The following is a 22,277-nucleotide window of genomic DNA, read 5'->3' as shown; positions in this document are numbered from 1 at the left end:
TTGCATGGTGTGTACACAACAGAATCCTGCAAAATATGGGAGATAACTAAATACTGATGCTTTCAACTTTTGTGAACTGTCCCTGGCTTAAAATGCAACAGCTTCTGGCAATTCACTGAAAAATCTTCCAGAGATACAAAGAAGGCCTATTTTCTCCCTTTTCATGTGAAGGATCATGGCAGGAAAAAGCTTATGTATAAATTCAGAGACATTTCTTCACAGACAATGTAACACACAGCACCTTCCTGCAGGGAGGATTATTCACAAGCTGTAAGTAGCTAGGAATATGGGCTGCCAACTATGTGGCACTCAAAAATTCATAGGGAATCCTAGATCCTCCCCTCATGAATTTCCAGAGCCACTTGTGAATAGTGGCAGCTCCTCTACTTTAAGGACTCTCCACTCCTGCAGTGTGGCCATGCTGCGATTGGTTTCCTCACCAAAGTTGCTTGCTACTTCCTGTTCCAAGGAGGGTGGGAGGCACGTAGGGGGAGTCAATGCCAAAACAAAGGTGCAAGTAAATAATGTAGTAAATTGCTATTGAAACATACCATCACCTGCTTCTTAACTCTGCTGCATTGGAACACCCTCCACACAAAAGGGGCACATTTTATAATGTGCTAGTGGAGTACAAGCAGCTCTACAGAGTGGGGGTATGGAAGGCAGCATGACTCAGATTGCCCCTATACTCATAATTCCTACACTTTTGCTTCCTCCTACGACATACATTATGAGGGAGCAGAGAGTCCTGAATACTGATGCTGACTGTGGAATCTAATTTTTTAAACATGTCCTTACATTTCCTGGTGCTTTTAGACAGATTAAACTCACATGATATTCTCTTAAATCATATACGGTTGTGCCAAAATACATCAGGAACTAGTTTTTTCAGTATTTGTTTACAATTACATTTTTTTTTAGTCAATCCTGCAGTCCTTGTATATATGCAATAGGAATTTTCTGAACAATGACTTCAGGATTGGACCCTTGGATAGCAAGCATCTTTGTAAATTCAGAGACAGGGGAATTCGCATATGGAGAAGTCCCTGATATGCTTATGGACCCCTAACCAGGAAAGCACTTACACAGGGCTCAAGGAGCCTTCATCAATAGGGCTATTTTCCTAAATCAGGGTCATAAACAAGGATATACTAAGGTACTCATTATCTATCCATGTTAGGCGGGGATAGTTATAATCAGCCTCTCTTCTAAGTAACCTCTGCCTCTTGGATTTAGAGCATGCAGAAAAATAATACAAACAACTCTCCTTCTTATTGTAAGTTAAAAGATGATCCGCTGCAGATGTGGATGAAAATTAGATAAAATGGTAATAGTTGCCTTTGCAATACATGAAAAACAAGTATTGAAATAGAAATATCCCTATATTGCTAATGAAGGGGAACCTCTCAGTATGCAATAAAGTTCTTTAAAATGGAATGGAATGTCTCTATATATGTTATAATACTATAAATAGATACGTCTCTCTATTGCTTAAGAAATAAAACAGCCATTTTCAAACACTTCAAGTGTATATCTCTCTCTCTCTCTTTACTGTCACAATACACAGTTGCTTGGCCTGCAGCTGTTTTAGTATTTGGCAATATTTCAAGTAACTTCTCCACCCCCTTTTTTGCATCTTTCCATTCCAAAACCTAAGATCTGAAAGGACAGATCTTGATTTCATAAAACTTTAGGAAAAGTGCCACGTCTTGAGTGGCATTGATACGTGTGCAGTCAATCAGAGAAGCATGTAAATAAATTTAATATGGTCCTTGGATTGTCATTTGCAGAAGTGGGAAGGCTCCGGCTCTAAAACTTCATTGATAGAGGCTATAAGTCAGTAGCTTTGCTTTTACTTGCACAGATCCTGCTGAGGAGGATTTCAGAATAGACTTGATTTATTGGACCTCTGACATGATACGGTGACTGAGAATTCATTGCATAGTCTTGCAGTTGTGAGAGCTGGCTTTGGCTGTTGAAATATTTCCCCAGAATATAGGGCTTTGGCAGCTTGATTGTTATGTGAGGACTTTCTTTGGAAGTTTTGGATTTCACCACCTGCAAAGGAAGAGTGACATTGATGAATGGTTTCTATACGCACCTAAAGGGAGATGGGCCTGATTATCCAGTCAGCTGCATGTGCACAACTAATGGGGTAACCAGACCTCAGTTCTTTAAAGACCAGATTCTGATACCTAATTCACAGTGAGGAGGACTTACTTCACAACTGGTCCCATTCCCTATAGTGAGCCTACCAGTGGTGTGAGATACAAATCAGTATGTAAGGTACAATTCAATCTGGCCCTTCCTGATTAAGGAACCCAAAATACTTACACCAGATGAACTTCTTTAGTTGATGCTGTAGCCCTTTAAACACTGTATTAATTAGAGATGGCCTGAACTAAACCCCAAGATTCAAACTTCACAGCTCACCTGGATATCTACAGTGGGCCAGATTAAACCTTGGACACCCCTGAACTATGGGCAATTTCAGATCCAGATCAGTATCTGAACTACATAGTTCAGGTCCGTCTCTAATCCTAGTACTTGAGTCACAGACCTTCTTTGTAGACTGGACCAGTAGCTTGGAGGCAGAGCAATGCAGGAGATCCCAGATCAGATCCCCTGCTCTTTGGATTACCAGAGTCTGGGATTGATCTGGAAGCAGCATGTTTAGCCTGTGTGGATATGGAATATTCCATACCCCAAGGACACCTTCTAAACAACTTAGATTGTAAGCTCTTTGGGGCAGGGACCCTCTATTTGTTCTGGGTTTGTACAGCACACAGCACAATGGGATCTTGATTTGTAACTAGTGTTCCTAGGTGCCATGGTAATGCAAATAACAAACAACCACCACCACGATAACCACTGCCAACCAGAAGCTGCATACAAGCTGGCTGGAAAGGTAAGTTAGGAGCTGGTTCCTTCATTGGAAAGACAGGTCACCTTAAAGCATAGTCCTCGAAGGGGGAGAAAAAAAAAAGAGCAGAAAATGGATTGGATTCCAGAGGTTTGTGCCATCCCCAAAGTGAAACAGAGCTATGCTACGTAATGTGGATTTAAAAAAGAAAAAGTGAACAAGCATCAGAAAAAGGCTCTCCAGCAAAACAGTATTCATTTGTCACAATTGCTAGCCCATTCTATTGAGTTTAGTTCCAGAACTGAAAGCTCCTATACCTGATTGCTTGATTTGGCAGAAGGGAGCCCTGAGCTGTTAATCTGTTTTAAAAATAAAGAGAACCAAATCATGCGTGATGTAGTTCCAATGGTCCTTAATTTCCTATGGTATCCAACAAGATACACAGTTGGCTAGGGACAGTATTCATGCTTATGTATGTGCTTCAGATGGTTATTTTTTGTAAGATGAAATATGTTTGGAATCATGTACTAGACACTTAAAACCAATGTTTGCATTTAAATAAGGTCATAAGAAATGTACAGAAGCACCTTGCACAAAATAAAATGTGAGGGGAGAGAAAGCATGTGAAAATTAGAAAGGCTCAGCAGGATGAGTGAGAGGGGTTGGCTAATTTTGCAAAAAAGCAGGTTGTATCCATTTACGACACTAATATATTCTAAGACCCATTTGATACAGCTAAGCCAAGAGGAGCCATTTGTTTTCATGCTATTCCTGCAGGTTAATTTTTCTAAATTAGTGCCTTCGATCAAGTAACTATTCTGAAATGATGCGACCTTGAACCAATCACCCAAAGCTGCATTCCTGATGACAGTAATCTCCCAGGAATGTAATTTAGTATTCATCTTGCAGCTAGCCACTGATTAAGATACCAAAATCCAAAGGCTGCCAGTTTCTTATTTTGTATACATTATTCCACTACCATTAAGTTATAGAATAAATCTACATCAGTCCTAGCTGCCATGCAGGTCTAGGGTCTTTTTGTGTCCCTGGTCCATCTGCTCCCTTCCTAAGCATGTTGAGAGGCACAAACTAGTTAAAGATCAGTTTGGATATGTTGTCTTGGGTCCCTGGAACTAGCAATGGCTGCAGATTGGCAGGGGCAGGAAGGTTCTGAACCTCACACCTAGTCGTGTGGAGAGATTCAGCTCCCCTCCAGTCACAGCAGGGCTGGTAGCCCTGGTGCTATGTGTTTCCAGGCTGCTGTTGGGTTCTGTGGCTTCTCTGAAGGATCCATAGGAACCTAATGAAGTTAACAGGAATTCCAGGTGCAATGCACCTCACAGGATCAGGCCCTTGGTTTGCCCAGCAAGTGTAAACAGGGACTAAAGGTTAAATGAGAGCAGCTGAATACAATCCATATATCTTGTTCAAAACTCACAAAATGGCCAGCCCTCCACTGCCAGTCTCCCGCACAGCCGTAGCTTAATTCAGTTGTCACAGGGTGGGGAAGTTTTCTACTAGGGGTTAGGAGTGTCTTTAAGTGAAAAAGTGGAAGTACCAAGCGGTGGATTTAATCGCTCAGTTGGTTTCATACAGCATGAAAAGTTCTGGAGTTCTACACAATGTTGTTGTGTCGGGCCTCTGAGGAAAAATGCCATTTTCATAGTGCAAACTGCTTATGAACTCCATGATACTCCTCCCATCCCCTTGCCATGATGCAAAACTGAACTGAGGCCAAGGCTGTTAAAACTAATGAGGTATAAAAACATTCAGGTGGGTCTCTGTGGACCATACTCAGTGACCTAGGTTACTTCTTGGTGGCTAGTGGACCCCATGTTAACCTCCTCCGCCTAGGTATTTCTCTCCTGTTCCAGTCACAAAGGCCCCACAGCGTCAATAACAGGATTTTTAAAATAAAAACAGAGCAAAATTCTGCCCTGACTTACACCTCATGCAGCTACACAGTTCATTGGAGTCCCTCTGGATGAAAATCATGGCTAAACTGAACCCTTAATGCTAATTTGTCTGTGAGATCACCCAGAACTACTTTAAAAAAAACACCAACCCCTGACATCTTCCGCCCAATCCTGCACAAAGCAGCCTGGAAGTATTTCACATAGATATTCCCCATTTCATGCTGCACAAGCTAATAAGACTACAACATGGAGTCCACGCTGCAAAAGTTTGGGGAAACAGAAAGGAACTGCAGTGGGCTCAGAAGAACACCAAATCTGAATTCTGGCTGATTAAGGCCAGCTTATGGCCTGTGCCGCTGCACACATGCATAGTGATGGGAAGGGGCAATTGGCATCTCTTTACTTGGCTGTGCCAGTTACTCATACCACAGATAGCTTTGTGTTTGTGTATATATGGGGGCAGGGACAGGTGGGAGGGAGAAAAAGCCTCTGTGGGGTTTCTCTGTCCTTCCCCCAGTTGTGTGGGCAGAAAGGAGTGGTGAATGGGTAGATTTTTGGCTCCACAGCACACAACACTATACTTCTCAGCATTGATACACTGGCTTGTGATATGTGCTGCACTGGGTATAGGACCGATGCTGAAGACATCATTCCTGGAGCAAGGGGTGGACCGGAAAGCAGATTGTGACGGGGAGTCACTGTCTGATTCCCTGGCTGCTCCTGAGGCAATGCAGTTATGCACCTCCGCAGCCATGACTGATCCCCAAGGGAGGACAATGAATTCTTAAGAATGAGACTCATCACCAAGAATGCCTTGCTGGTAGCCCACTCTCATTTAAACTCATTAAAGCCTTCAGCTGGCTGCAGCACTCATGGAATTCCATGAAACTAAGGCCCGGACCCTGTATCAGGATTTGCTAGAATGAGTCCCAATGACCCCAGAGAAGAAGCAGAGGCCAAGCTGATTCCAGCATCTGTCTCCTTCAGAAGCATGGTAAAGGTCCTATAGGCTGTTGTGTTTCAGAGATAGCATCTGCCTCAGTGAAGCCTGAGCAGAAAAATAAGAGCTTGTGGTTTAAAAGGTGACAGCATTTTTATGATACTGCAGCTGGGAGGATTAAATAGACTTTATTAGCCACCAGGAAATGGTCAGAATCACCATGTGAAAAACAGGGGTTGGCTGGATAACACCACAGGAAGACTATTGAATCTTTTTTTATTTTCAATTATTGTGATCCTGGATTTCTGTTTGTTTTTCAGCTATTCTTAGGTTTCATTAGTTACAGTCTTTTTTTCCAGGGCATGAAGCGAGTGTACAATGAAGGACACCTTATTTTTTTATTTGTTTTTTGTGAAACTTGGGGGGGGGGGGAAGAGAAGGGGGAGAATCAGAGATTTCCCAGTGTTTCCGCACAGCAGAAATCAGCACTTTCACCCAGAATTCAAGGACATATCCTGCCTTTATAAGTCTGCAGCTTCCATTCACTTCAGTGGGAGTCCTGTGCACACACCTCTATCTGGAGAGAGGGTTAGACCCCAGAGTGAGGATCACATTAAAACACGTGTCCCTTTAACCAAATGCAAGTTGCATTTATTCTTCCCTTGAGACATTCAGAGAGTGTTCAGCAGTCCCTGAAATTCGGAGCTGCTTGTATTGACGGCAGACAAATTCCAGAAATCTTGTCCAGGGGCAGAGTGTGGTGAGTTTTAAAACTTATCTAGGATTTTCTCCAAGTGAAATAGCTTGTAGATTCCTGTGTCTTAAACGTTGCATCAGGAGTGGTTATTGCACCATTACAGTCAGTAATGATACTGCAGGGGTTTCCTTCAGCTGCTGGTTTCTTTCTGACCTGAAGTCCTTGAATACCCTGAGCATTTTGAAATGGTTTTCCTAGATATCCATGAAGCCTTGTAAATTAATTTGACTCTTGGTTTAAAAAAAAAAAAAAGAACAAACATACAATTTTTGGTGCATCCTATTTTCCTACGTTTGACTTTTTTTATACCAACTTCTGCCCAGTCTTTGTTTACTTATATTATTGTGAACTTATTGCATCTTTAACCTCCTTTTTAATTGTGCAATATAAACAGTCCGCACAAAGCTGACTCTTGATTTATGAAAGTTCACAATTTTAAAAGTGGAAAGTTTTATTCCCTTTGTGAGATTTTAGTGGAATAAAGCAGAAAATTGAGGCAAGGGGTTACTGATCATTTCTGAGTGCATGGTTCTGATTTTCACAGCAGAAATAATTTTGATTTGGAGTCAGATTATAGCACTTGAAGGGAAATGAGTTGATGACCCAAAATTCCCTTGACTGATCACTATGTTTCCTAAATTCCTAAGAGTAGCCTGGTGAAATGCTTTGAAGTAGCACATAGACATTCACTGAACCTCCTTTAGAGCTAAATGCCTTGATGGAATGTTCAGACTCCCAGCAGATTAATAATTCAACTCTGGAATCCTGGCACAGGTCTCTCATACCAACAAATAGGCGTCTCTGAAACTGTGGTGGGACCCTAATGAAATTCTATGGTGGTACTTCTGATGGCACAAGGGAACTTCCTTAAATCAGGTCTCATATTCAGAATTATCAGTCAATCGTAAGGCAGAGGATGCACCTTAATATAGTCATCAGGGAAGAACGTCTTCTGGTTTCACTCAGAGAAACGCTCAAAATCAAGGGAGCATGTCTCCATTTGATATATTTATGGCACTAAAAATGCAAATACAAAACTGATCCCTCCTTTATCAGTGCTAACTGTGAAAAGACACCCCAGACACTCAAAAATATATCCGAAAGGAAACCAGAATGACTTTAGATACCTAGTTTTTCAAATTCCCTACTTTCTCTGGATATTGTCTGGGCAGCTACCAGGTTGATTTTGTGCCTAGTTTCAATAGTGTGCTTGCTTGTTCTTTGATGATTTAAGCCATGAGCTGCTGTCTCTGTAATATCTTGAGAAGATTCCCTTCAAATTCCTAACCAGGACTCTGAAACAATTGAAGAAACTGTCCACAACTACCCCTCCTCTCATTTTATGAAGTGCATACTTCATGCTAGGCCAAGAGTTTAGCTGTTTATCTGATGTTCCGTAGATACCCATACAGCACACGCATGTTCAGTAATTATTTAATGTTGAGGCTTAGTGCATTAATTCAAATAACAATGATCAGTATAGCATCCTGGAGTTAATAAGCCTGCAGGGGTACTAGAACATAGGTGGCGTTACACAATTCTCCAGTACCCCTCCCAATTCTGGGGCTTGCTGGTTTGACTCTTGGTGCAACTTGGAGCATCCTCTGGTTGCTCCACATTGCACCAGCTTGTAACATTCCCTTGGGTCAATGGAACGCAGCATACATTGAACACGTCCTGACATGAACTCTACACCAAAAAGGCTCAAAGAGGGTGACATACAGTCAGCTGAAATGAGAGCCTGAAATAATAGTAATTCACTTGCATCTGGATTCAGTACTGATGATACTGGGAGGTACAAGTTAATTGCACTTCTCTGTACCAGCCTGGCCAGCCTGGGGGGACTCACTCAGCAGGGTAGGTGGTGATATGCTGCAGACCTCCCTAGGGTTTTCCAGGGGAGCCAGTTTAGTTTTCACTTTTCAGCCAGGGGCAGTTGCTAAGAACATAGATTACCCTGGCCATGCCCCCTCCCCAGCCTGCATCATTCATTTTTTGGGCTGCCTGGAAGCGCTTGAGTCCCCTGTTGGAGGGAAGGCTACAGACTCTTTGCACAACTGTAGCAACCCATCTGGTGGGCTTTCCACAGCCAAGACCTTGTACCTGTTGCCACCATAAAGCTGGACTGAATTTAGCCCAGTAAGCGTAAAGTGGAACAGAGAATCCCTCCAAGTATACAACCAGAAGAGAAAACTAGGGCCAGAAGTAGCACTATACACAGACAAGAGCATGAAATTAGCACAATTATAGTACCTACTCACAGGCCTCTACCAGTGCAACCCCTCTCCTTGTACATACCCTCCTACAGGAAAGTTATAAACAACATATCTGTAGCCTCCACTCTCTCAAATAAGAACATGAAGTGGCAGATTCTGAATGATTGAAGTCAATAAACCAGCGAAGAAAGATTTGAGACAAACAGCTGATATGTCAATGAGCTTGGTGACAGTGCCAAAATAGGTAGACTGAATGGACCCCGAAGAAACAAGATTATACAATGCAGAGCAGAGAAGCTCAGGAGCATGGAAACAAAACCAGGCACAGAGAAATCCCTTTCCATTAGAAGTAATTTTTCAGAGCATCACTTTTGTGATTTCACTGGGTTTACATGGATAGGAGTCTCCATTCTTAGGGTATTTCTGTTTCATATTTGGGCCCAGATTTGGATGCCAACCTATTGGGAGTTAGGTACCTAAATACCTTTGAGGATCTGAACCTTGGCCATTACACAGTCTCTAGATAGGTCTTCACTGATGGCAGCAAATTTGCCATCAGATCGATTCTTTGGGATCGATTGAGCGGGTCTCCACTTCCACTCAATCGATCCGGAAATCGACTTAATAAATCCACCCCCGGAAAAAAGGAGTAATGCTGCATTGACGGGAGGGCATTTCCCATTGGTACAGTGTAGTGGGGACACTGTGCTCATTAAAATTTAGGAAGTTAACGGGAGATACGCAAGCTATGTAGAGTAGCTTGCATATCTCCTGCCGACTGCTGCCAAATTTCGCAGTATGTGTAGACCAGGTCTCTGTTCTCTCAATGGTGAGCTGCATATATCTTCACATGCATTATAAAGTTTTTCGAGCTTCATTTAGATCTACCTCTGATTCACTATTCTACATAAAAACATAAGAACAGCCATACTGGGTCAGATCAACGGTCCATATAGCCGAGTATCCTGTCTTCCAACAGTGGCCAATGCCAGATGCTTCAGAGGGAATTAATACAACGGGTAATGATCAAGTGATCCATCCTGTCACCCATTCCCAGCTTTCGGCAAACAGCAACCCCAGTCTATCCTGGCTAATAGCCATGGATGGACCTATCCTCCAGGAACTTGTCTAGTTCTTTTTGAACCCCGTTATAGTCTTGGTCTTCATAACATCACTATGCTGTACATATTTTCTCTACAGCATCTGACAGTTAAAAGCCCTTTTAAAATACTTAAATGAGACCAGTATAAACAATAAATGATTACCTCATGGAAATGGCATCCACACTTCCCTGGCAGAAATTCTTTGTAGCGTCCCATTGTGATGACGAAAGTATCAACCACCTCATAGCCATATCTTTTTGCAGTACCCACAATAATCAAATTTTCATTCCATAAATTTTGCACTTCAGTCTGTTTTCCAAAGCAAAAATATCAGTGTTTATCAGTAGTATGCTGACTGATTTCAAAGGCTCTGACCCTAAAATAATGGCAAAACTGCAAAATTGAGCCAATACTGAATGAAAAATTATACTATTTTCCACATGAATTACAGCAATTTCACTAGTGAAAATAGCTATAGCTCCAAGACTTTGTTAAATTTTGAAGCAGTTTCTCAACACATGTATTAAAGCATACAAAGGCTAAAAGGAAATCTATTGAATTAGCTCCTCTTTATACAAAAGAGTATATCATGTACAATGAAGAAGTCAAGCTGATTTAAAAGAGAATTAAGCTTTAAAATTAACTAATGCAATAGTAACGGGCATAATTGCATAATTATATTTGGAAATCCTCCTACAAAAGAAATTAAGTCTCATAACACTAAGGCAAAATCATAAAAAGTCCTATTATAAAGTAGTTATTGGCCAGTAAAAGACAAGTTTTGGCTTAAAAATCACAGGTATTTGAGTCCATTGTCTTTGACAGGAGTTGTTACATTCTGCAGTTCCATGAGTACTGTCAAACCAGCCACACCGAGGAACAGCCTAGCATTTGTCAAGACATGGGAGGGAGGACATGAATAGAAAACGTTAGCTGTAAGTTGTCAAGTGACTGCATTTTACTTTGTACAGCAACCTCAGACAGAGAGGCTTTTGAGCCTCAGTGGGGTAATCCTCTTGTTCAACCCACCCGAACCATGTGAGTGAACTAGTTGAGACTCAGATATTGCAAATAAGATGAATGTTTGGACGGAAGCAGTAACAATTGACTGGAGTTAAACCAGATTGTTTTCCAGAGTTCTGTGGATTTGCTGACTAAGAAATGAAACCAAATCACGATGTTGTCCCTGAGAAGACTTTTCTGCTTTCTGTTGTCTTACCTTACCTATCTTGTGTATATCCTATGACTGACAGACTTAGGGGCTTCATTTTTCATGATGTTTCAATAGGTGGTTTTAGCCTGGTGGTGTCTGGGTCCCCCATTTTACAGATAGGGAACTGAGGCACAGAGAGGCTAAGTGTCTTGACAAGATCACACAAGTCTGTATCAGAGCAGGGAACTGAATTTGGGTCTCCCATATCCCAGGCTAGTGCCCCAACCACTTGGCCATCTTCTTCCCCTTACTTATTTTAGGCCTGAATTATGTTGGTTTTCCTATCCAGTCCTCACTCCTATTCAAAGCCATGACAGGAGTGCCAAACATTCTAAATAATGGTAAACTAGGACAGTTTTGTTAGTCTTGTTGTGTGTTCAATAATTTTTCCCCTAAAATAGAACAACTCTCTTCTGGGGTCCGAATGGAAGTCATGACGATTACATTCATTTTACAGATGAATAAACTGGAGCAGAGAGAGGTGATTTGCCAAGGTCACACTGAGTTAGTAGCAGAAATGGAAAAAAATATTCCAGAGTTCTGACTATTAACAGTCATATATAGTGATAACCTATGGCTTTTCAGCGGTTGTTCTCAAAGCACTTTACAAAGAAGGGTGAACAATAACACCCCTACTTTAAAGATGGGGAAACAGAGAGAGTTTATCTGACAGATGTAAGGTCATACAGCAAATCATTGGACAATTGGGAGTAGCACTCAGGTCTCCCAAGATCCACTCCTTTGCCCTGCCTCTAGGACTATTCCGATTAGAGAAGAGTTAATAGGATCCCTCAAAACTGCCCCTGAATATAATATTTGTGATTGACCCAACCCAGATCTTGTTCTCTCCTTCAGAGTCCCTCACCTCCCTGCCCCTCAAATGTTACAGAACTGGGAAGAGATGATGATAGTGATTATGACAAAAGAATGGTTTAAAGTTACCACCTCTTACTGTCTTATCTGTTTCTATTAGACTGTAAGATCCTTTAGGGAGGGACTAGCATTACTTAAGTCTTTTACAACAGTGAGAAATATCATTCACACTCTATTGATCTATGGCAGTTTATAACAACATAGTAAAAATGTGCCCATCTGCTACCATGGGTGCCTTTGACCTTATTTAGAATAACCATCTGACACTATTAACATATAATTAAAAGGCCAGATTCACTAGTATATTCCAGCTGCTTTGTGATGTTCTGGTGATATAAAGCAGCCTACACTTGATTAATTGGCTGATTAAACTACATTTATTGAGAGCAGTGCAGATTAGCCAGTGTGTACCGATGAACCTGCTCCAATAATCATCACCTCCCTGTAGAAAGGGAGACTGGGGAGGTTCAACTATCTATGTGGCTGGATCAATCTGTCTCCCATTCAGCTCTGCCAGTTGGCACTATGTATAATAGTGAAGGTGCTTCTAGTTCTTGGAACAACCAGTTTAGTATGAAGCCTGGAATCTGAGTGTTGTGGAATCCATGAAATAAGGATAATTGGCTCAAGACCATATCAGCAAACCATATTACAAATACAAATGTTTCTCTCTCCCTGGTCCATTTAAAGTTTGAGGAGGCAATGTATTTTAAAGAGACAACAAAAGTCACTGTTTAGACAATAAGCATTTCCAGGGAATGCAGTCAAAATCTGACCTACCTGCGATAAAGAATGTAGTCCATCCACTGGTAGATGAAAGCCCATTCCTACGGATTTGATAACTACCAGGATATTTGATAGATTTTCCCTGTTTAACAAGCGAAATAAAACACATGCTTTATATTTATAAATCTATAAAGAAACATTACCGAATTACTTCTTTTAACATCAGATTTAAATGCACAATGATGAAAAAACATGAAATGTTAGTATCTGAAACGATTGAGTTGGGTGATTGTAATTTTTCATCATATCAATGTTTATATGGGATAATATAAACATATAACACTAAACTTTACCTCTTCAACACCTTTTGAATAATTTGCAGGTGATTGGAATTAAGCCACTGAACACCACCAACAACTAACACAGTCTGGTCTGTGTTCTCAAGAGGATGTGATCTAAAACCCAGAAAGAAAAAACACCATATGTTGCCTTAAAACAGGTGGTAAACATTTTAACAGCATCACATTACATTTCAATGAACTGTATTTGGCATCCTCATCAGAGGGGTGATGTCATTTGACTATTTTTCAACCACACAATATGGCCTGTACATCTTGTACTTAATTATTTACTGATTTTAATGGTACAGGTCTGTTAAACACATTTGTGAATGGAAGAAGAATACAAACCACCCAGCAATAGACATTATATTGTACCTTTTTAACAGCTGTTCTAGTGCTTTTTCAAACGTCGGCCTCTGGTTTACATTGATCCAAAACTGGGGGTAGTAGGAGTAACTGATAAATGTTTTCCCATCATTTATGTTATGATAAAATTTAACATCATGAGCCTTTTGCCATTCCTGAAGGGTCTCATTCACTCTTTCTATCAGATAGTACATTATCCCTCTGTTAGTTGAGTCTCCAATGAAAAGAACCTTTAAATGTAAAAGAAGAGGATATTCCTCATACACTGTACATTAGGCAGTCTAAGAATCACTGATCTAGCTAGAACATTATATGCATCACATCAAATTTTAACCTTTTTCAGACTGTGGAGCACTATTCCTCCAGCCTCCTACTCCCAATACAACTAATTTTCTCTCTCAAAATATATTTATTATGATTAAATACAAAGTAATGTTAGAATAGTATTAAGGAGACAGTAAACTGGGCTTAATGTGACAGCTGTAGCTGCTTGGATACATCCCTACATTTTTCACCCTGGCTGTTTGTTTCTTCTCCCTGGCTGTAGAACTTTACATTTATAAGCCCTGCTGTTGCTTGCAGCTTCTTGCTGTAATCTCGAGGTCATTTTACAGGTTTTCCCCCCTATACTCTGTGTGTTTCCTAACCTATCGTTCTGGTGTCATCCTCAAATTTGATTGTAGTTGAATTTACACCAAAGAAATACCCAACAAAGAAATGAAGTGGCTCCATTACCTTTAAAGAGATACTTTTTGTTTGGTTGGGGTTTTTTTAGGGAAAAAGGAGGTCAAAAAAGCTTCTGAAAACTCTAAGAATATCCTGGAGTGTGATACAAAAAGGCAGTAAGCATCACTGCTCAAAGATGGACAGAAGCTCCACCTTCACAGAAGCCACTTCAAGGCTCAATGGTGCGTTACTCTGGATTCATAGTGGTGAAAAAAAAGCAGAGGTTGGCCCAGGATTTCTTGATTAATGGTCCCCTGCACTGATTTTGCAGCAACAACCAACCTACAAATCCCTTGAGCTCCTCTATATATGGAGGCTATTGGGTTTGTGTGTGTGTGTATTTCAATCTAATCCATCCCTAGTGCATCACATCACTTAGGGTAGCATGGCACCAACCCCTTGAGGCTATGTGGTGTCCTCCCAAATAAAAGAGAATGCAAGGTGGAGTGTTATGCCAAGGGTATAAAGCAAAAGGAAAAATAATTTTATTGCAGCATGCCATCAGAACCGTGCCTGTGACCTGTTACTGTACCACAGTGAGCATGGTTAGAAACATACACACAGCAGTAAAAGTGTAAAGCCAGGAATCAGATATCCTCTAAGCGCTGGCACAAGCATGTCCTCTGTGCCTTAACTCTGCAGTATGCTTCCTACTGCATTGACAGTGCGTCTGCTTCCTTTCTGGGAAGGTACTCGATACCCAGTAGTGGGTTTTGATGCTTTACCCCATCTGCCATATGCATTCGGAAGCGCAACGACCGTTCTGACCACACAGGGCAGCTCTAACTTGAGTTTGTTTCATTGTAGGAGAACTCTGACAAACTGTGGAAGTTAATGTTAGTGTTGTACCTTGTCTCAGTAGAAACTAATGTAAAAGTCTTTGGAGAATAACTCCTCTCACTTTGCACAACTACATCCTATATTCTAGCCTTCTTCAGGAGGCCGCAGGTCCCATTATGCATCAGCAGTGAAAAGGAGCAGTGATGGCCCCTGGAGAAATCTGGAGCTATAAAAGCAGCTGAGGGTCCAGGTATGTGGCACTAAGCTGACCACCCTATCACAGCCCCTGGTGTAGGAGCATGCCGCAGGCAGGGGCAGGGCTGGAAAGGGACATGCTAGTGACTGGAATGATGTTCTGTGCTCCAGCGATCTAGGCTACAGAGCTGCCCACAGGCAGCTACGTAAAGGTTCCATAAATTAAAGCAATCTTTGGGCCCCTAAAGTCACCTTTAAAGTGATAACAGCAAGCAAGGAAAGACCATTAAAACGGCTGTGTGAGTGACAGATTTCTATTCAATGTTTTAGTATAATTAGAAATGGGCCCTAATTGGTTAGGCACCAATTGGTAGTTGGTAGCTCAGAGGTCAAATGCTTTCTATCCTACTCATAAAAACTACGTAGCCACCTTGAGGACCGATGAGTTTTATTCCCATAGGCAGGAACCGCCCCCTTCCTGACCCTCAACTAGTACGTCTGTCAATACATTGCACTGATTTGCCAGGTGTGGAATTTCTATTCCATTTCATATTCTATTGAGGCTAAGATTCTGAGAAGCTTATTTTCTCCTTGTTACTGTGTTTTGCCATTTCACACCTACCATTGGTTTGAAATAACAGAACAAGACATTCCATGGAAAAAACAGAGTGAAAACATAGCCAAACCAAACAAGCATGATGTGAAGACATAGTTTTGCTGACATGGTATGGCTCGCATCACTAACTATGGTTTGTCATTCTAAAGATTTTCAAAGTTCAGTATCTGAGCTATTGCAAACCACTGCAGACTGACAGTTGACAGCTTCCTTTCCAAATGTCTTTTTTTTTCAAAGAAAAAGTAAACAATTTAATCTGTTAAAAGTTTGACAATTCTAGAGCTTTAAAAATTGCTGTTCCCTCCCCAGTCTTCCTATGCATTAGAGCTGAACTTGAGTCTTGAAGTCTGCATTTGACTTCATGGGCTGGTCAGACCTGAAAGTGTTATGAGACAAGCGATGCTCATAATTCTGGGGAAATAATCTTTCTGTGTGAGCACACCATGAACAGTCATTTTGAAAGAGAAGTACTGAGAGACCAGTCAAACAAGACCAGTTCTCAGGGTGGCAATTTCGGTCCTTAGAGATACCATGGTGCTAAGCACTCTCGGAAAATAAAAGATGATAGATAACAGCACAAGACCAAAGAGAAAATACACAGCCTATCACTGGATCTATAAGGTTCAAGTCTCAAAACCCTATCACTTTGACCCTTGTGAACTTAGATTAACCATTCAGAAAGGGATCCCCTAGGAGGGTAAGTGGGAAGTAGGTAAACCAGCTAGAGCAGTTCTGTGAGGGTAGGGAAAACCCGAATTGGAAGTGGAGATAAGCTGAACTCACTGGGGAGGTTGCAGGATATCATGCCAGCCATTGATCAGGAGAACTTTAGTTTTGTATGTTAGGTCTGATCTGTAACAGGACTGCACTGTTTCCCCTTTGTGATTCCATCTTATTCCTGCTAATCAACTAAAATCTTGGAAACAGGGATTTTGTAAAATATCAGAGCATTTGCCTAAGCAGAATGTGAAATGTTCTATGGCAACCAACCCTGGAGCAGAGACTTTAAAGCAGGGGTTCTCAAACTTTTTTTTGCTGGGACCCCCTTTGAAAATATACCAGGTTGTAATGACCCCCCTTAAAAAGTGAAGACCCCCCATGCCATGCCACCATTATTGGAATGTTCAGGGCCCCCAGTTTGAGAACCCCTCCTTTAAAGCCTGCTGGCTGCTTTCTGTAGACGATGCTAGCAGTCACACTCTGGAAGCCCTCAGAGCTTAGAAGACAATGAAACGAAGGCCAACATGCACTACAGGCTTTAAAGGACCGGTCTCCAACAAGCACAATCTTTTAAAACACCCATTCTGCAAAGCTGGTCAGTCTTCATTGTGCTCTGGGCATGGGACCCTCACGCTTTAGGGAGTTGGCACTCTTTCCACTGAAGGGTTGGGCATCCAAGAGGCCAGTGAGGAGTGGAATATGGCCCCAGGAAACATTCAAGAGCCTCAGTTGACCAGGAGTTTCAACTAACAAGCATTCAGTAAATCAATGTAATCAAATGTGCAGTAGCCATAGCACCATATATTTCAATTCAGCTTACCCCAGTTCTGCCTCTGGCCAGTGGCATATAATAGAAACACTTCAGCAGAGGGGCTGTGTATAAGATAATATGCTCAGCTGTGTGACATTCACAAATCAAACAATGATTGAGTGTTTACAATATGCTGAATCTCGTTTTCTTTACAATTATATCAAAGGGCCCAGTCTTGCAGTCTTCAAATAAATGGGAATTTTATCTGCATGAGGACCACAGGATTACATTTATATAGTGCAACATTTTTGCAGGGACTGATGAGTTTCAGTGTCTTTTGTTGCAAAGGTTTCGTGTGAAAAATTCCCATTATGATGAACAGGCTTCGATAAATTGTGTAAGTATAGTGGAATTCACTTAGCCAGGCCTAGCATTATAAATTAACCACACTTAGGAAATTTAAACACCTTTAAGTCCAAAACACCTCTTAATCCTAAAACATTATTCAGAAAATGTAAGCTAGAATTCCTGTTTAAACAGCTGAATTTCAAGTGCTTCAACAAATATTGCCTTTTCATATTTCCTGTTCTTAATTACACATGGCTCACAGGTATTTTATTGCCGGGCTAAACTCAGAATAGTGTTTTTGAATGATAAACAAAATATAACCTTTTTTTTTCTGGTTATTTAGGTCAGATATCTATGCATTACTAATTGAATTGCTAGTTACCTCTTAGAACCTCTTTCCTACAACATCTTTTTAAAAGTTGCCTTTTACAACAATTAGTGCTATGTTTTAATAAGTCTCATAAATCTTACAGCAAAAGCTCATTAACCATACATTTATATGGAGTTTTGTCACACAGATGTAATACAAATGTATCCTCTTTATTTTGATTGCACGTTTCTTTGATATAGTTGGGTTATACATATGTAATTCCCCAAGTGACTAGAATCTACAGTGTAATGTAGCCTGCATCCAGTTTGCCTTAACCAGGAGTTCAAAGGCAGAGAGACTACAGATACTAGAAGCTGGCTGAATGAGAATCCCCCCGGCAGAAATCTACTTCAATCTCAACATTTTAGATCAGTTTCCTTTTTGTTGTGTTTAAAATGCAAACACGTGACTGATTAGAGCTGCTAACAAACCATACAGTAAAATAAGGCCCCTTATAAACTGTTTTGGGGAATTTATATCCTGTTTCATGTCACACCCAATGTGTGTCATTCTTTCACCACAGGTGGTATCAAGCTTGCATGAAACAGAACCAACTCACATTCACAAAAGTTAAACAGTAATTAAATGACAAAGCAAAGACAGTTGGAAAACGCAGCCAGAGTGAATTAGATTTCTGTTCGAAAGAACCAAAATACGAACAGATTGAAAAATAGAAATACGAACAGATTTTAATTTAAGAAATAAAACCAGGTTAAAGTAAGAAAAACTAAATTAAAACACATCTCTTCTCTAGATTTTATTTATAGCAAAGTTATGGGATAGTTGCCCAGAGCAATGGATGGACACAGTACAGTAGAATTGTATTTGAGAAATATGAATAAATAAGTTAAAACTGCATTCTATAGCATTTAAAAACTGCATTCTATTGTTTCCCTATGAAAGAAGAAATGAAATGAAGAAACCACAATAACGGTCTTTCAACATATATCTGATGTTCTTAGATATGTTGACTTTCATTCCAAAAGAAGCCAAGTTATTTACAAACTCCCTGCAACCTATTTCATTTAATCTGTTCCTGATAGTCCAATGTAATACAACTTTAGGTCCATTCCCGCTCATCCAACTCACATGGGAACAAGTCCCTCCTACTTCAGAGCATCTGCTCACATGAGGAAGGTGAGCCAGGATCTGTCCTTATTTGATTTAGTCATGTATGCATAAATTATCTCAAAATGCTTCAGAGTTAATCCCACTGCAAAGTTAAAATAAAAATAACACCCGAGGGAAAGAGAATTTAAGGTGTTCAGGAGAAATATACCAAAAGCTAAGCGCAACAGAAATTAGATTTTAACAAAAGAACAATCCCGTTAAAAGAACTGTCTCAAATAAATGCCCAGGCTAAGACAAGAGCACGCGTTCAACAGATTTCTTCTGCCCTGTGGAAGGTTATTTGACAAAGCTTTTTGCTTTTCAGAGATTTCTAATCGCTATTTGTCATACAGTCAACTGCCTCCAGAACACTCCCTTCAGCATTGCCCTGCCTCTGTTTCCTTCTTCTTCAGGACTTCTTATATTCCACACAGTCCAAAGGAAATTATATATTTTCCCCTTGGGCCTAGTTTATTCAGTCCTCAGGTCCATTGGCCCTCCAGATCCCAACCCCAGTTCAGTGTCTCTTTCCTGATAATCCAGAATAATACAAAGTATTTCAAAATAGAACTAGAAACTCACACAGCTACCACACTGGTTTCAGCTGGGCACAGACCTGTCCTCCCTCAGATCTGTCTTTTTGCCTCCTGCCTGGAGTTTGTCCTTCTTTACCGGCCCTCTCCACTGGTGGCCTTCCTACCTGCTGACTGAAGGGCCCTTCTTACTACATACACTGTCTACAGAGCTAGCCACCATTTCCTGGACATCCCCCTGCAGTTTCCTGCTGCTTTTATACTGGAATCACCCGATTCCTTTCAGAGGGGCTCATTCTGTAATCAGGGCGGTGGCTAGCCTTCAGAGGCAAGCCATCCTGTTGCTCTTTCCATGTTTTGTACTGTCTGTATCATTAACAGAGAGTCACTGTAGTTTACATGGGGCCATTCTGATCTTGCACTCATGTAAATCACTAAATACGATGGAATTACTCAAGATTCGCAGAGCTGAGGTCAGAATCAGGGTCATGAACTTTAGGCATACATTCTTCTGTTTTAATGGATCCTTTAACAAATGTTGAGTCTAATTTTGGTGCTGGAGAAAGGGAGGAAGTGTTGCAGTGGTCGGTCAGGCACTCTGTACACTTCCTAACTCAGTTCTGGTAATGCACCTTCATACATGATGTGCTGCTCCCTTTTTATCTACAGCCTTTGATTCTCTGGCCAATTTGTGGTGGTTTACTGATGTGAACAAATAGCCACATATCTTAAGGACTAGGCTGAGGCCATCAAACTCTTCATTTGTGACCTCAATCACTCCAAAGGTGACTGTGTTGTACGTGAGGGGCAAATCCAACTCCCACTCTCTGGTACAATTCTGCTGCTCGTATGGGAGAAGGCTTAGGAGAAACCATGGAAGGTATCCACACCCACCACCTGATATGGAGTCTAGATTCTTGGAGGCTCCCAGTGCAGCAACAGGCAGCAAACTGGGGGTGAGCTGGAGAATCTGATGCACATTCTCGGGTCCATGCCCTCCATGAAAGGGAATGCTAGAGCTCTAAAGGCTCTGTGGAGTGACTTCAGTTCTGCTCCACTGCCTGAAGCAGTGGATTCCTAACTCTTACCCTCATGGAAATGAAGTTAATTTGGATTTACATCAGTGTAACTCAGAGTGGAATTGGGCCCAGTGACTAATGACTCAGCAACAATGGGGCAAAGTGTGCATCCACACTGCCATAAAAAGCATATTTTAACATGAAAAATCCCATTTCCTTGCAAACAGTCCCTGTATTACCATGACATTTCTCCAGCTGTAGGGGCCCAGAGCCTGCCCTAGATCATTCAGCAGTGATTTCTCCAAAATGATATTAGACTGTTATTCCATTGGGAACTGAGTCTGCAATGTCCCAATGCTCTCTTCTCTTTTAGGAAAGGGATGTGCTGTAAATTAGGGGCAAGTATTCTCCCAAGCACCTGGCCCACGTGAAATGGCTTTAGTGGAGCCCCTCCAATTTATGCAGGTGCAAATGAAAGCAGAATCTATCCCATGGCTGGGTTTGCACAACCTAGAAGAGCCCCTTCTCAGGGAGAAAACCAAAGGGAGAAAAAAGCCAGATGGCAATGAAGTACCTTGTGCTGGCTGAGAAGTGGCCAATTAAGGAGAAAGGAAGGAAGAAATATACAAAAGAGTGATTGCAATTTTTTCTGTATAGATAAGGTCTCTGGTTTAATCCAAAAGACATTATTTTTTTACCTAGGAAATATATCGTCAAAAATCTTTATAACCATTACTTACTTTCTGGACACTTGTATTCCCAGTAATTGTACCTGAGTCTCAGATCAGAGATCTCTCTCAAATGTCATACAGTCATACCATGCCTATTAAGAAGATACTGTATTTCCAAGCAATCACCTTAGAAGCTTCACTATAAGAAAAGAATGTGCAAGAAGATTTGGTAAGATTAGTATGCAAAAGCAATGCCATGCATTAGGTATACAGCAGAAGAAACAAAGCTTGCATGCAAAGTATGTGTCAGTCTCTAACAACAATGCAAACGGATTTTTCACTTGTAAGGCATACATGTTTACTACTGCCAAATGAACTATGTGTATTTCATAACCATGTATCTGTATCATGTCTTGAAATTCCATTGATGTCAACTGAAGGTCTATGTCAAATGGCAGCATAAAAGTATTATAAAATAATGGGTTCAATTCTACATAATCATTGTTTGTCATTGTGGATTTGAATCCTTTCTAACATTCCTCTAGCAATGTAATAAAAACCAATTTTTCTTATACACTAATCACAATGCATATTTATTGACATTTGTAAAAAACTTCAGGACAATGAAGTTCAGAGTGAATAGACATGGATGATTTATCTTCTGTTACAGATACAGCAGGTGAAAAAGATAAATTGGTTGCATACCTTTCTGCCTTCTATGCATTGCTGGAGCTCTGGCTTAGTCAGGACAGAATACTGACAGTTGCGTGGCTGCCATATTATTTCTCGCCAGTCACAGGTTCTGTTGTCAGAACAGCTGAGGCAAGGGACAATCCACTGCCCTGGAAAACAGCAAAATGTCTTTTTGACTCTCCTATGAATTTTTGTCAGTAGGCTAAAGTTACAACTTGATTAACAAGACTCTCTCTAGTTCTGTCTGATGTAGGTTTTAATCATTTTTAATTCTCTGTTATTTTGGAAGCTTGAAAATAGTATTTCTTGGTCCTTTTCAAGTTAGCACACAGATATTTTTGCTTTACCTGAAAAATTTGGGAATGTCCAGATCCTGTGTTTTAATTTGGGCTCATTTTCCTAGTTTTCCTTCCTTGTACCTGGTAATCCTT

General features: G+C 40.9%; 1 protein-coding gene across 2 annotated transcripts in view; it reads right to left on the bottom strand.

Moving 5' to 3' along the window:
- Positions 1–218: 218 nt before the first annotated feature.
- Positions 219–22,277, bottom strand: part of CPED1 (cadherin like and PC-esterase domain containing 1) — a 169,872-nt gene continuing 147,813 nt past the window's right edge. Inside the window, exons 19-24 of one of the 2 annotated variants that reach the window (XM_067564278.1) lie at positions 21,859–21,995; positions 13,324–13,544; positions 12,961–13,062; positions 12,662–12,749; positions 9,958–10,104; positions 219–2,058 (exon numbers count right to left, since the gene is read on the bottom strand). In XM_067564278.1, coding sequence (XP_067420379.1) covers positions 1,831–2,058; positions 9,958–10,104; positions 12,662–12,749; positions 12,961–13,062; positions 13,324–13,544; positions 21,859–21,995 — 923 coding nt within the window. In that variant the 3' untranslated portion in view covers positions 219–1,830. Of the gene's footprint in view, positions 2,059–9,957; positions 10,105–12,661; positions 12,750–12,960; positions 13,063–13,323; positions 13,545–21,858; positions 21,996–22,277 lie in introns of those variants that run through there. The other variant, XR_010922862.1, reaches the window with a different exon arrangement.

This window comes from Emydura macquarii, unplaced genomic scaffold (assembly GCF_026122565.2).
Source record: "Emydura macquarii macquarii isolate MOO-44397 ecotype Brisbane River unplaced genomic scaffold, CSIRO-AGI_Emac_v2 contig_2636, whole genome shotgun sequence".
In the NCBI taxonomy this organism is placed as follows: domain Eukaryota; kingdom Metazoa; phylum Chordata; order Testudines; family Chelidae; genus Emydura; species Emydura macquarii.
The sequence above is the reverse complement of the archived record's forward strand: the minus strand, read 5'-3'. Positions and strand labels throughout refer to the sequence as shown.